Here is a 13,727-nt window from a genome sequence, read left to right on the forward strand (position 1 = left end):
ATTTCCCATTTTCAATGGGTTCAGGGTATAAAAAATGGCACACAGCTTTGCTTCATACGGAATTGGGACCATTTCGGTTGAGCGCTCACAGCGCACTGTTTTTGTCGTGCAGTATTTTCATTGCTCGAGCCTCCAGCGACCGAGCCGAGCAAATACGAAGTATAGCGGTCGACCAACTTAACAGTTTCGAGCTATAGAAAAATTTGTTCTACATGTCTAGTCTATGTGCTCTCTGGTCAGTGCTTCTGCCTAGGTTTTCAGAGCTGAATCAAGGCCGATTATATGTACATATGTTTTTTTAGGCTTCAATACTCATAATCATGCACAGTTTTCGATTAGACTATAAGCACTCCAACTATATTTCATTCTACCGGTTGTTTCTGATATGACAGCAGGTATGAGCAGCACCTTTATTGATGCCCCCTCAACGTGTACTATATTTGAATGTGTAGTAAATTGGCATAAATAAACAATACTGATGGCGAAAACCCAGTTAACTATGTTCATCAACCATTCCTGCTAGTATAATGGCCATTTTGGCATATCATTACTGCTTTCGAGAGGCCTCTCAATTCATTCCAGTATATACTTAGTTTTTTTTTATTGTATGGCGACAATTAGTAATTGACTAATTTTAAGCTATTTACTATTGATATTTGCTTATATATACTTAATTTTGGTTGTTTTGGACCACTTGGTGGATGTCTGCTGAAGTGACCGCCAAGCTTCTGCTGGGATAACAGAGCAAAATCTGATATTGTGACGTCACAAGAGACCTGTTAATTAACATTAAGAGTAACGGGACTACTCTTTGCGCAACCACTGTGTCTTTTAACAGTGACCTACTGTGTCTTTTAACAGTGGCAGCCTACTGTGTCTTTTAACAGTGCTGTCGGCTATCACGATCAAGTGTGTCTTTTAACAGTGGTCGGCTATCTATTTTGCTGCATCGTGAAAAAGTCAAAGGATGCTGTTCTTAATGAATTACCGACTTTGTCGGGTATTATTGACAACGAAATGAATATGACCACTGGTCTCATAAATAATTTATTTTAAAAAATTTTAATTTATATAAAAATATAGTATAAAGTAAAAGTTATACTGTTAAGATTTTACAATGTTAACGTAACCTGCACTTGCGCGTTGCATACATTGTTAACATCGATAGCATAAATATCGATATTTTTGCAGTATAAGCAATAAATCTTATAAAGAAACAGCATTCAACAAGTGCAATTGTATCCAACAAAACAAGATTCCATTAACCGATTACCTACCGAAACGAATCAATAAATTGTCAATGAATCATCGGGCAACACGTTCAATGCTCTTTAAGCACTAAAGGGCCACCGCAAACATAAATACTTAACATACATAATTGCAACATATTGCGAAAAGAAATTAAGTTGTATGCATGTTTTCTTCATTTTGTTAAAACAGTATACATAAAAAAAAGCAATACAATGAGTTGCTTTAGTGCAATGAATACGCCTCTGTTAGGGGAAATGGAACAAACGATCTGCATGCTCGAACGCGGCACAATTGTAACAAAACTCTATGGAAAACAACGACGCCCCGATCGTCGACACTTAATGCTTATAAGGGAGACTCGTCAGCTGTTATGGTCCACTGTCGCAGCACACACGCGCACGGAATACGAGGGCACGATCCAGTTGCGGGAGATACGGGAAATACGCGTTGGCAAGAACTCCAAAGAGTTCCGACTGCATGCTGACGACTGTCAGCGTTTCGAGAGTAGCAAATGCTTTGTGATCATGCATGGAAATAGTTTCAAACTGAAGAGTTTCTCGGTGGTGGCACTCTCAGAAGTTGAGGCCGACAACTGGGTACGGGGACTGCGTTATATGGTTAAGGATACCGTTAATTCGCCGTATCCCCTGCAAATCGATCGATGGCTGCGACGGGAATATTATTCATTCGAAAATGTCAACTCACACCTGGCCAAATCTGACCAGACTGCCCAAGTGACTATCAAGGATTTTAAAACATTCTTGAGCAGCGTTAGCTGTAAAATGAGCACTAGCAAATTCATGGAATGCTTTACCGACGACATACGACGAAAGCACGATTTGAAATTCGATGATTTCTCGCGTCTATATCAGAAGCTCTTGCTGCCCGTCTCGTATGCTACCATATTTGGCGGTACGGAGCTCACCTACTCGGAGGACAAAAAAGTCGTCCGGCCTATGGAGTTCAAACGATTTCTGGAAACTGAACAACACGATTATAGTGCTTCTGAACTGAATAGTATATCGAGCTTTATGCGCGATTTTGTTCAGGATGTGGAGCGCGATGTACAGGAGCCATACTTAACCATCTCAGAGTTTGTCGACTATCTCTTCTCCAAACAGAATGATCTGTGGGACAGCAGATACGACACAGTCTTCATGGATATGAATCAACCCCTCTCCTCTTACTGGATAGCCTCGTCACACAATACCTACCTAACCGGCGATCAGTTCTCAAGTGAATCTTCATGTGAGGCGTATGCCCGTGCCTTGCGCATGGGCTGTCGCTGTATCGAGCTGGATTGTTGGAACGGTCCTGATAATTTGCCAAATATATTCCATGGTCATACAATGACCTCAAAGATAAAGTTCATGGATGTCATCAAGACCATCAAAGATCACGCGTTCGCAACGTCAGAGTATCCCGTTATTCTATCCATTGAACAGAACTGTTCCTTGGAACAACAACGGAATATGGCACATGCCTTGATAGAGGTATGATTATCGGATGCCCCATTTGTATTTCATACCACAATTGATATGTAAATAAAATTACTGTTTAGGTCTTTGGGGATATGTTGCTCACACAGCCCTGCGACCGGAACGAGCTCCATTTGCCGTCACCCAATCAGCTGCGTCGCAAAATAATTTTAAAGCACAAGAAGCTCCCTCAATTTGATGAAAATGTTAGTTCCATTAATTTACCTGCAGTTGGTGTTAGTAACGGAACGATCGCCTCCTTCAGCCATCGATCTTCGCTGGGTGGTGCGACGGATGACAATGAGAATATGCAAAAAATCCTAAAAAAGGGGCTGTTATATTTTAAAGACCCAGTCGATAAGTCCTGGAATCTTTTTCAGTTTGTCCTCACCCAGCAGGAGCTCATATACACATCGGAAATCAATGATTGTCGAAACGGCAATTCCGAAGATGATGATTTTGGGCTGTCGTCCTGTTCCTTAAATAACAATGTACAACAAAAGCAAAAGGATACTTCGGCCAATGATGAACTGCATTTTGGCGAAAACTGGTTTCACGGCAAATTGGAAGGTAAGGCTAAACATTATTTTAATAATATTAATATATGAATGATGATAAGGTAAATCGATTGATGCTTTTTGTAGTTTTCCGGCTCTTTCTTGCATTACTTGCATTACTTGCATTCTTTCTTAACTATAGCTTGCAAAGGTCTGTTATATAATATTTGCAGTATATGTATGCTGTTTGTTTCATTCGATAAGGTGGCAGACAAGAAGCTGATCAACTGTTGGAAACATATAAACATCTGGGCGATGGAACCTTTTTAGTGCGCGAATCGGCCACGTTTGTTGGGGATTACAGTCTCTCATTCTGGCGTCGCAATCGTCCCAATCATTGTCGTATTAAACTGAAACACGAGAATGGCTCCATTAAGTACTATCTGGTAGAGAATTTCGTGTTTGATTCGCTGTACTCGTTAATCGTGTACTATCGCAAGAATATGCTGCGCAGCTCGGAGTTTTCGATTATTCTCAAGGAGCCGGTGCCACAGCCAAAGAAGCACGAGAGCCAGGAGTGGTTTCATCCAAATACTACAAAGGAGCAGGCTGAGATGGGACTGATTAAACTGGACATTGGTTCGTTTCTGGTGCGGCCATCGGTTCAGAGCGTCAATGCGTTTGTCATATCCTTTACGATAAATCGCAAAATCAAACACTGTCGAATCATTCAGGAGGGCCGGCTGTATGCCATTGATACGATGCAGTTCGAGTCTCTGGTATCCCTAATTCATTATTATATGAGGAATCCATTATATCGCAATGTGAAGCTCGTACATCCTGTCTCTCAGGAACTGCTGCGACAAGCCCTATTGGAGAATGCCCAGTCGCAGGGCGACCAAAGCAATAACGATACCTCTGGCGCCTCCAACTACATGGGCTCCAATCTGGAGGAGTATGTCACATGTAAGGCCCTATATAGCTATAAAGCCGACAAGCCAGACGAGCTCTCGTTTCCAAAGCACGCGATCATAACCAATGTGCAAAGAAACAACTCCATGTGGTGGAAAGGTGATTACGGGGGCATGATCCAGCAACATCTGCCGGCTAACTATGTCAAGGTGAGTTGTTATGCATTATCTTATGCATTACTTGAAATATTAATATATGGAGCACCGTACCTCCTTGCCAGGCAGACAAATAATCAGACTACTGTTTTGCTTGTAAAGGTCATTGATTCTGCCACTGAAGATTACAACTCGGTGAACGACGAAGGCAATGATGGACGCACTGATTCAATTGAGATTTACGGTGCAGTGGCGTCTCTCTTCGAGTCGAATGAGCCTGGCATTATAATAAAGCTGCAAATTCAAACGCCAACGATGCAAAATCCGTTTATAATTGGATTCGATAATCAGGAAACAGCGTATGAGTGGATCAAAGCTATACAGGATGCGGCACTGATTGCTAGTCAATTGGCCACTGAACGCCGTAAAAAGGAGCGCACTGCACGCGTAGCCAAGGAGATGTCCGATTTAATTATCTATTTTCGTAGTGTACCATTTCGGGATCATTCGTGGATATTCCAAGAGATGTCTAGCTTTCCTGAAACAAAGGCCGAAAAGCAGTTTATCCAACAAAATATGCCGCTATTTTTGGCGTATCATCGCAATCAAATCAGTCGCGTCTATCCAAAGGGTCAGCGCTTGGACTCATCCAACTTCAACCCGGTGCCATTTTGGAACATTGGCTCCCAAATGATTGCACTGAATTATCAAACTGGCGACAAGGCCATGCAGCTCAATCAGGCTAAATTTCGAAATAATGGTCAATGCGGTTATATATTGAAGCCAGCATTCATGAAGTCTGAAACCTTCAACCCCAATAATCCTCTATCGGACGGTCTCATTGAAACGAATGTCAGCATACGCATCATCGCAGCTCGTCATCTATTCCGTGGTGGCAAGTCGAATAATCCGCAAATTGTAGTGGAAGTCGTTGGCGCACCTTTTGACAGTGGCGTTAAATATCGCAGCAAAGTTAATGAGAATGGCTTCAATCCCATCTGGAATGAATCCTTCAAGTTTACAGTGCACAATCCACAGTTTGCGTTGCTGCGCTTCGAAGTGCAGGATGAGGATATGTTTGCCGAAACACATTTCATAGCTCAGGCTTGTTATCCTTTGGACTGTGTGCGACAAGGCTATCGTAGCGTGATCCTACGCAACAAGTTCAGCGAAGAGTTGGAGCTGTCTTCGCTTTTAGTCAATATAGAAATTAAAACTCGAGCATCTACTTAATACAATCACATTCCCCACCTCCACGAGAATTCGTATGTACAATACAGATTGTGAAGATTGAAACACATATCAGCAGATACACTGCATACAAATGCATATCTATCTAGATGTTAGCAAACCGTATATGTATTTTACGCATCTATTCATTATTCATATACGACATGTTTGCGCTCGCATTCCTTTCTAAAACGTTTATGCCATGAACGGTTTGTGATAGATATTTGATTTCATGAAACGCAGCTAGGAAGAATTCATGACTTCAATCTTACACAACTTGGAAACAATGTAGAATTAAAATATTTTATTTTTCGTTTTTCTTCGCAAAAGTGACCTAAATGCGTGAACTTACAAATACCTGAACTGATAGTATTGATCGATAAATTATGGAGAATCTCATTTGTGAAGCTCAAGTTATTACATTGAAACATATGTATGTCATATTCTATAAAGATACTGATTATTTTCATAATAACAAATATAGTGACTTCAAACTTACAAACGCAACACAACAATTTTCTTAAGTTTCAATCGATCATTGAAATCAGTTACATTAGCAAAGGAGAAGTACATTTGAGTAATGCCAAAGGCTCATATATATTTTGTCGTATTCTTTATACGTTAATTAAAATGCATTAACTCTGCATGAAAGCATTCATCTATCGATTTGTTAAGTTGAAAAAGGTATTAGCCATAAGAAATACATACAAGAAACATATTAATTGACTTCAACATATGTATTACTATATCTATTTGCGTACAAGAAAGCCAATGTCATGTTTATGGAGTACAATACCAAATAGATTGTGCGTAAAAATTTAGAAAATATATCCAATGTCTTCCCATGAAATTGTTATCCACACCTAGCAAATTGAAAATCATTTTAAGATTGCCTTAGGCTTCCACAAAAAGCTACACACACATATATATAAATATATATATATATATATATATAACATCGTAGGATTATCGTAAAAACCCAAATATAAACGAATTAAAGTGCATAAAGCAGCCGCAGTTGTTAGTCAACAGCAGTACTGTCGAGCGAATTGCATATCTGAGATGTTTTCAGATTCACAGCATTTATTAATGTAGTTATTATTAAATTTGTATACCCTGAACCCATGTTTCAGGCAGAAGGAGGCGTGCCAGACCCCACAAAGTATTTTTGATCAGGGCGACGAGTTGAGTCGATTTGGCCCTGTCCGTCTGTCTGTCTGTCCGCATGTTTAAGCGCGTCGAGAAGATATAGGAGCTAGATAATTTACATTTTGTTTTAAATGTCCGTATATATAAGGCGCATATCGAGTTTATCACTAAAAATCGACAGCTCATCAGGTTATTTAGTTATCGATAAAAAAACATCGAAAATCTGTTATAAAATTATATCTCCTACATCTTTCAAGCTATAGCCTCCAAATTTTAAATATACATTAAGATGCATTTATACAATTTCGATTTTTGTAAGACATATTTCAAGTACTAGAGACTTGTGCTTTGGAATGTACATACATTTGAATATTATAACGCTTTGAAAGTTCCATTAAGATTGTAAATTAAATTATTCAACATATATGTTTCGACTAGAGCTTTCTTGTTTAAGTTTTGAGTTATTTTCATATATTATGTATCTGAATACGAGCTAGAAATTGTATGTTAATATAAAATTTTTGCTGTTATAAACATGTTATGTATGTATATTATGTACTGTTCTTTTTATTTGTCAATACCAAATAAAGATTTTAAGGCGTAGGTGATAATATTGTTTGACTTTCACTGCTCAGATAACCCATTCTACTGTAGAGAGGACGAAAAGGGATGGTATGTTGGATAAAATTCATGAATTGGTATTTTATTATATGATCTCTCATTTTTTGTTGCTTGTGTTTACTATTTGCTTTTATTGGACAAATTGAATGTGTGAAATACGTAAAACTTGATCTAAAATTCACGCCTATGATATTTGTCTGGATCAAAGTATGATGTAACAACAACGCGATCGCTGAACTTCCGGCCAGTCAGCGCCTGTTGAGCTTTTTGACAATCGAGTACCGAGTTAAATTCGACAAACACTTTGCCGCAACCAGGAACTTCTACGCCTTCAATCGGACGCGGTATTTCAACGCTGCGAACGACTCCATATTTCGTACATTCCTCCTTAATATCCTCTAGTATGTCCTCATACTCCTCTTCATCGCGCAACTCATCAGGAGTGACCATATTCAATAAGCAAAGAACTTCAGTGGGTGGACCGGACGTCACTACCGTCGACAAGCCCGGCACTTGCAACATCACCGACTGGGTTGTATTAGCAGCATTCTGAGCATTTTTGGCACCCACGCTGGCACGTTGAACGATCAGTTTCTTATCTCCTAGCTGCATACCATTTAATCCAGCAATTGACTTTAGAGGTATATTTATCGGTTAGTAATGACGTTATCAAAATGTATCAGCTTAGCTCACCTGATCAGTAATGCTTAGATCAACGTATTCACAAAAGGCATAACCTTTACTTAAACCCGTGGCTGCGTCCTTAACAAGGTTAAAGGCTCTTAGCTTACCAAATGATAGCAATAATTCTTTCACCTGCAATACAGTAAATCGTTTATTGTGAAGCCAATTGAAGCTACGAAAGTTTTTACTTATAATATAAGAAGAAATAGTTTTATACTGTTAACTTCTAATCAACTTAAAATGCTGATTAAGTTCAACAGATCCCAAGAAATGGTAAGGAATATTGTGTATATGTATGGGAATAGAAGAAAAGAGGGAGAGAGTGAAAGAGATATAAATGAGACAGCAGGGTATAACGTTTTTTTGAAAAGTATGAGACCCCATAAAATATACATATTCTTGATCAGAGCGATGAGCTGAGTCGATATAGGCTTCTCCGTCCGTCCGTATGAGCGCCTAGATCTCAAAAGTTATAAGAGCTAGAGACTTTAAATTTTGCAGTACGAGTTCATCATATTTGTTCGATAATTTTCCGATTTCAGATTTACTGTGTATATACAATTGATGAGTGCGAAAAGAGTCAAGTACTAAAAAATCTGGAATGTACGCACATTATAACCTTATGATTACATTCTGAAAGTTTCATGAAGATAGTCTTATTACAAGAGAAATTATTCATCAAGTAAATTCTCATAATGTTGCCCAGTTAGCAGAGCGCCTGCTCATGATGCGTGCGTGTGGATGCAAGTGTATGTATGTGCGCAGAGAAGTGCAGAATTATTAAAATATCAGCTTGGAGAGTTCAGGGTATCTCCTACTCGAGCTGTCTCAACTAGAACCTTCTTACTGGTTTTTATCTGGAATATTTCTAAAAGCACACTTCAGAACCCAACTTGAATTTGTAACTAAAATATTTATGTGACATTGTAGAAGCAGCTAGTTATTTTCATTGCTGGGGCCTCTTCTGAAATATATTTGCCTACCATTTGTTGATAAAAATTCCCAAGATATATATATATATATATATATATATATATATATATATATATATATATTTCAGTATTGGCTTTTAATGATTTCAACTTTATATGTACAGCACTTACCTGTTCATCATTTAAATAATTGGGCAGACCACCTATAAATATTTTGTGGGGTGAATCGGGTACCACTGTTGAAATGACTCCACTTGACACTATTAGATAATTAGTGATATTATTTGTAAAATTTATTTAACGATTTCATTATATATTACTTACCAACAGCGGGCTTTACTGCCGGCGTATCTGTAATGCCGGGCATTGGTTGATAATCATGTGGGCGCCTTATTTTGAGGTCTTGTCCTTTCAAATTGATGCCATCAAAGGCCATCGCCTGGGTGGTCTCGTCTATAGATCTGAACTCTAGAAAAGCGAAGTTCTTGTCCAAATTAATTTGACATGCCAGCACTGGACTGCCGGCGGCTTGTGCTAAACCAACTAAATGCATTTGTTGATTGAAAAACTCCATCATTTCCTCTTCGGTAACACCGAACGGAATGTTGCCCACATACAAGCGACGCGCCTGCCGAGTTATAGTTGACCCCACCACGGGAACAGCTGTTTGCGGCGTATCTGGAACTACGCTTGCCGGGATTTGACCCGACGCCTGCATCGCTTTGTACTGCATAGGTGTTATATGCTCGAATCCAGGCGGTGGCACATCCCAATACAATGATGGCTTGCGACGCGAGTTCCGATGGTGGCGCCGGTCCCTAGAACGATCACGGTGCCGGTCACGAGAGCGGGAACGATGGCGGCGCCTATCACGATCACGATCACGATCTATTCAAGTAAAGCGCATAATAAAAAAAAAAAAGATTTTTATTATTTATATATATGTATAAATTTTTAATATATGTACAGTGGAATCCAGTTATAAGGACGCCTAAAGGACCCAGGATTTTACGTCGCTATACCGGAGGACGCTTAATTCAGCAGGAGCAAAATAAGGGGGTTTTCTTTATTTTACGGTTGCCATGTTCGTAAGAGGTTTTAGCACAAAACAAAATAGCTTTTTAATCAAAACAAATAAGTTTTATAAATTTGTTTCAAAAACATGGTATAAAAACATTTGTGTGACGTCAGCAGTTTATCTCTCTCTCTCTCTCTCTCTCTCTCTCTCTCTCTCTCTCTCTCTCTCTCTCTCTCTCTCTCTCTCTCTCTCTCTCTCTCTCTCTCTCTCTCTCGTCTCTCTCTCTCCTCTTCGTCTCGCCATCTCTCTCATCTCTCTTCTCTCTCTCATCCTCTCTGCCTCTCTCTCTCTCTCTCTCTCTCTCTCTCTCTCTCTCTCTCTCTCTCTGTCTCTGTCTGTCTTAGTAGCATTTGTGTCGCTGCTACGCAGCAAGCAAGGGTACTGATCACTGATCTACATTTCTAACAGCGTCTTTTTAAGCTTAAATGGTTTGTTATTAATTCGCTGTATTTTTTTTTTTTTTTTTTTTTTTTTTTTTTTTTTTGGCACGCCGTAATAACCGGTGAATGACTGAAAAATATGAAAAAAATCGTCGGGATAAGCTGTTTGTCATTAAAAGAGGAAACGTACTAAGGGAGGCTTTTTCATATACTATGTAAGTTTGTATGGGGACCGACACATCGAATTTTCGACATAGCCGGTTGAACGCTTTAAGCAGAGTCGTTATGAACGGATTCCATTGTATTTGCAAATCTTTTTTTATGCTTGTATTATATTATATTATATGTATATATTTATGAGTCTCTTTTTTATGACGCTTAGTTCTTGAAGGTACTGTACACGTTCGCACAAATATGTATACAAACTTTAATCCGTGCACTTATAGTTTTTAAATTAATGCTATGAAAGGCATAAGTTAAATTAAATAGTACGAAAAGGGTATTCACTCGTAATTACTTATATCAATCCATGTACACATCCTCTCCTGACCCACACGCACTAACCAGTACAAGTTTATATTTACTATATACGCATAGTGAAAATTGTCCCATTGTCATATGCAACGCGATTATTTTGGTGGGAAAAAAGTATGCAATATGTCGCATGTTGACTGCTTCTCGCAAAATGTAATCAAAAGCGAGGATAACAAAAACGAAAATCTATCACCTATGCATACATAAAAACATGCATGTGTATGTAAATATGTACATATGTGTATAGCGCCCAATATGTCGGCCGGTGAGAATGCCAAACGATTAATGTGAGTATAATTTGATCACTTCCAAATAAACAGTTTCTAATGTTATAGTAAATACACATGGGCAATCTAAATTGGCAAGCATTAATACAGTTGCCTATTCTATTTATGTAAACCTATACCTATGTATACGTATATATACGTATGTATGTATATGCATTCATCTGTAAATTAGCCGAAGCCTGAACTTAAGCACATTGGAGTATACATATGTACATCTGATTAAACCATGGGCATCACGTCACAAAATTGCAACTTACCATCATATCCCATTACAATATTTGCACAAAAATCTTTTTACACGAAAAAAAAAATTTTAACTATAAAACAAAAGCCGACAAAATATGTATCCCTTTAAAATGCGAATGTGTATGTCAATAAATATCTGCGAAACGATATAAAACAGAACACGTGAGAAATGAAGAATATGAAATGGTGAACTGAAACACAAACACAGATCAGAGATGCATAGGCATCCCATCTCAAAATATATCGATACGACTCGATGTTAACCGCTATCGAAATATACATAAATAATACCTTAATCATTTTCTTTTGTATTTTCAGTTCAGTTAATACCGGTAATATAATTAAAAACAATGAGTATAAAAATATTCTTACCTACGGAATACTTTTATCAAAAAAGTTCTTGTCATTTATACGGTCAGTTGCACATTAGCGAAGACAATGTCATCGTCTACTACGTCATTGAGGCAGACAGCAATAAGTTCGAGTTGCACACACATAAAATGCGTTTCCTGGGATCAATTTTATGTAACGACTCCTACGAAGATAGGAATTATTGTCGTTCGCATGACATGAGCATATGCTTCACCTACACAAACGATTCGCCAAACATTGCGCTTATGTTTACTGCCATTATACCTGACCGCCTCAATCAAATCAAATTGATTCTTTATGGTAAAAAAACGCTACTTAGTCTTGTAATTAAAGAGCAAGCCCATTGGACAAGGAAAAGTCATGTTAATGACGAATGCGATTTCTATACGTTAGCCCAGCTGGTGCAACCCACGCCAGATCCAGTACGAAAATCAAAAGATATCTGGTTTTATAGCAATCAGTCATTATATTTGTTAGCAAACATTCCCATGCAATTATTTAAGCATATTGTTGAAAACGCATTTGTAAATAGCATTATAACCCATACAGTCACATATAAGCACTATAAGGAATGGCAATCTATATACGCAACAGGGTAAGATGTCTATAATATATTTATTTAACCCACATTTCTCAACTTTTTGTTTATAATAAGTTCTAGGCTGACAAATATCACGATAGATCGTGCATTGGGTATCATACTGATGTTGATATTGTTTACACTTGTCTCACATCCAGGTGATTTTCTAATACAAATCTCCCATGTAAGTTTGTATTTCAATTAAATGTATTATGTTTTTAAGCAATTTATTATTTACAGATTATCATACAACAGCTATATAGCTTATTGAAAGTTTTGGAGGGTAGCCCCATTGGCCTAAAGCTCAACATACATCTTAACAATTTTTTCCTTGATTGCTTTAAATATCACATTGAATTGTGGTCAACCTTTTTGGGTAATCTCTAGGTGCACACAGAATTGAGGCTCTTATCAATTACTTTAAAATTACATTTCAGATTTAATTGAACCAATTGTACGTCAGGTGTTTCTTGCAATTGGAGCTTTTGGATGTCTAGGGTTTACGTATCAAATTGCGCTGCTTGCGGATCTAATATCAATTGTTGGATTACATGCTCATTGTTTTTATGTGTATACCAAAGTGTAAGAGCGAAGTTTATTATTATTTCAGATTAGATTCACATACCTGATCTCTTCCTACAGTTTAAATAATGTAGAAGTTAAGGGACTCACAGTATTATGGCAAGTGGTACGAGGCAATCGTTATAACATCTTGAGAAGTAAGAAAATTAAAAATGGATGAAAAGACTTAAGTATAAATATTATATTAATTTCCTTTAGATAGAATTGAAGCACACAACTATATGAATCGCCAGCTATATCTGGCAACTATATTCTTTTCTGCAATACTCTTTCTTTTTCCAACTACTCTTGTCTACTATGTTGTATTTGCAACCGTAAGTGTTTCATTTATTCATATTTATTGCTCTATAATGCATTATCGTAGTTAAAAGTCCTGACCTGCGCAACTTTGATAATACTAGAGGGGTTTCGTCGCAAGCTTTTGAATTTGCCGGTCGAAGTTTACCTTAAGTATATGAGAAGGGGATTTTATGATTTTGGTAAGCCCAGCTAATATTAATATATAGTATCACTGCCCAACAACAGTTTGGTCAGTGATAGTATTTATCTGAATATTCATGTTTTTTTATATATATATATATATATATATATAGATTGCCTAAGAGTGCTGGACATCCCACTTCAAAAACAATTATTTTTTACTTATCGAAATTCTAAAATAATAATTTTTGTATATAAACTTCAAGTTTAAATTAAAAAAAAAAAAAGTTCTATGTAATGTTAATTTGCAGTGCTTGAGACTCGGCAGGTTATCTGTGT

At 37.7% G+C, this 13,727-nt stretch overlaps 3 protein-coding genes across 5 annotated transcripts in view; 2 read left to right on the forward strand and 1 right to left on the reverse strand.

The window, feature by feature from the left end:
• Window positions 1-1,172: 1,172 nt before the first annotated feature.
• Window positions 1,173-5,632, forward strand: sl (small wing phospholipase C gamma 1). The gene is made up of 4 exons (XM_018107184.3): window positions 1,173-2,744; window positions 2,813-3,299; window positions 3,491-4,347; window positions 4,456-5,632. Exons 1-4 carry the CDS (start codon window positions 1,464-1,466, stop codon window positions 5,524-5,526), a joined length of 3,696 nt encoding a protein of 1,231 aa, XP_017962673.1. The 5' UTR covers window positions 1,173-1,463; the 3' UTR covers window positions 5,527-5,632.
• A 1,717-nt stretch (window positions 5,633-7,349) lies between these two features.
• The window catches only part of U2af50 (U2 small nuclear riboprotein auxiliary factor 50), a 169,515-nt gene continuing 163,137 nt past the window's right edge, over window positions 7,350-13,727 (reverse strand). Inside the window, exons 2-6 of the mRNA XM_089264666.1 lie at window positions 11,446-11,488; window positions 9,234-9,797; window positions 9,081-9,169; window positions 7,987-8,109; window positions 7,350-7,926 (exon numbers count right to left, since the gene is read on the reverse strand). Of these exons, the coding sequence (XP_089120792.1) occupies window positions 7,465-7,926; window positions 7,987-8,109; window positions 9,081-9,169; window positions 9,234-9,797; window positions 11,446-11,458 (1,251 nt within the window). The 5' untranslated portion in view covers window positions 11,459-11,488 and the 3' untranslated portion in view covers window positions 7,350-7,464. The remainder of the gene's footprint in view (window positions 7,927-7,986; window positions 8,110-9,080; window positions 9,170-9,233; window positions 9,798-11,445; window positions 11,489-13,727) is intronic.
• PIG-Q (phosphatidylinositol glycan anchor biosynthesis class Q) lies at window positions 11,711-13,693 on the forward strand. Of its 3 annotated transcripts, none has more exons than XM_018107206.3 (8): window positions 11,711-12,401; window positions 12,462-12,570; window positions 12,627-12,762; window positions 12,824-12,968; window positions 13,029-13,105; window positions 13,167-13,282; window positions 13,333-13,447; window positions 13,562-13,693. In XM_018107206.3, the coding sequence occupies exons 1-8, from the start codon at window positions 11,785-11,787 to the stop codon at window positions 13,657-13,659; spliced, it is 1,413 nt and encodes a 470-aa protein (XP_017962695.1). In that variant the 5' UTR covers window positions 11,711-11,784; the 3' UTR covers window positions 13,660-13,693. The 3 variants fall into 3 exon arrangements, with proteins under 3 accessions (XP_017962695.1, XP_089120784.1, XP_089120783.1); XM_089264657.1 differs by having other exon boundaries at window positions 11,713-12,401; window positions 13,340-13,447; window positions 13,562-13,577; XM_089264658.1 differs by lacking the exons at window positions 13,167-13,282; window positions 13,562-13,693 and having other exon boundaries at window positions 11,712-12,401; window positions 13,312-13,447.

The sequence above is a fragment of the Drosophila navojoa genome, chromosome X (assembly GCF_054131105.1).
Source record: "Drosophila navojoa isolate 15081-1374.11 chromosome X, UAZ_NAV_1.0, whole genome shotgun sequence".
Classification (NCBI taxonomy): domain Eukaryota; kingdom Metazoa; phylum Arthropoda; class Insecta; order Diptera; family Drosophilidae; genus Drosophila; species Drosophila navojoa.

Bases quoted from the DNA above. Each gene is read 5' to 3' on its own strand.
- sl (XM_018107184.3), top strand. From the start codon at position 1,464: ATGAGTTGCTTTAGTGCAATGAATACGCCTCTGTTAGGGGAAATGGAA. The intron at 2,745-2,812 runs GTATGATTATCG...ATTACTGTTTAG, and splicing joins TGGCACATGCCTTGATAGAG to GTCTTTGGGGATATGTTGCT. The intron at 3,300-3,490 runs GTAAGGCTAAAC...TCATTCGATAAG, and splicing joins GTTTCACGGCAAATTGGAAG to GTGGCAGACAAGAAGCTGAT.
- PIG-Q (XM_018107206.3), top strand. From the start codon at position 11,785: ATGAGTATAAAAATATTCTTACCTACGGAATACTTTTATCAAAAAAGT. The intron at 12,402-12,461 runs GTAAGATGTCTA...GTTTATAATAAG, and splicing joins CAATCTATATACGCAACAGG to TTCTAGGCTGACAAATATCA. The intron at 12,969-13,028 runs GTAAGAGCGAAG...CTCTTCCTACAG, and splicing joins TTTTATGTGTATACCAAAGT to TTTAAATAATGTAGAAGTTA.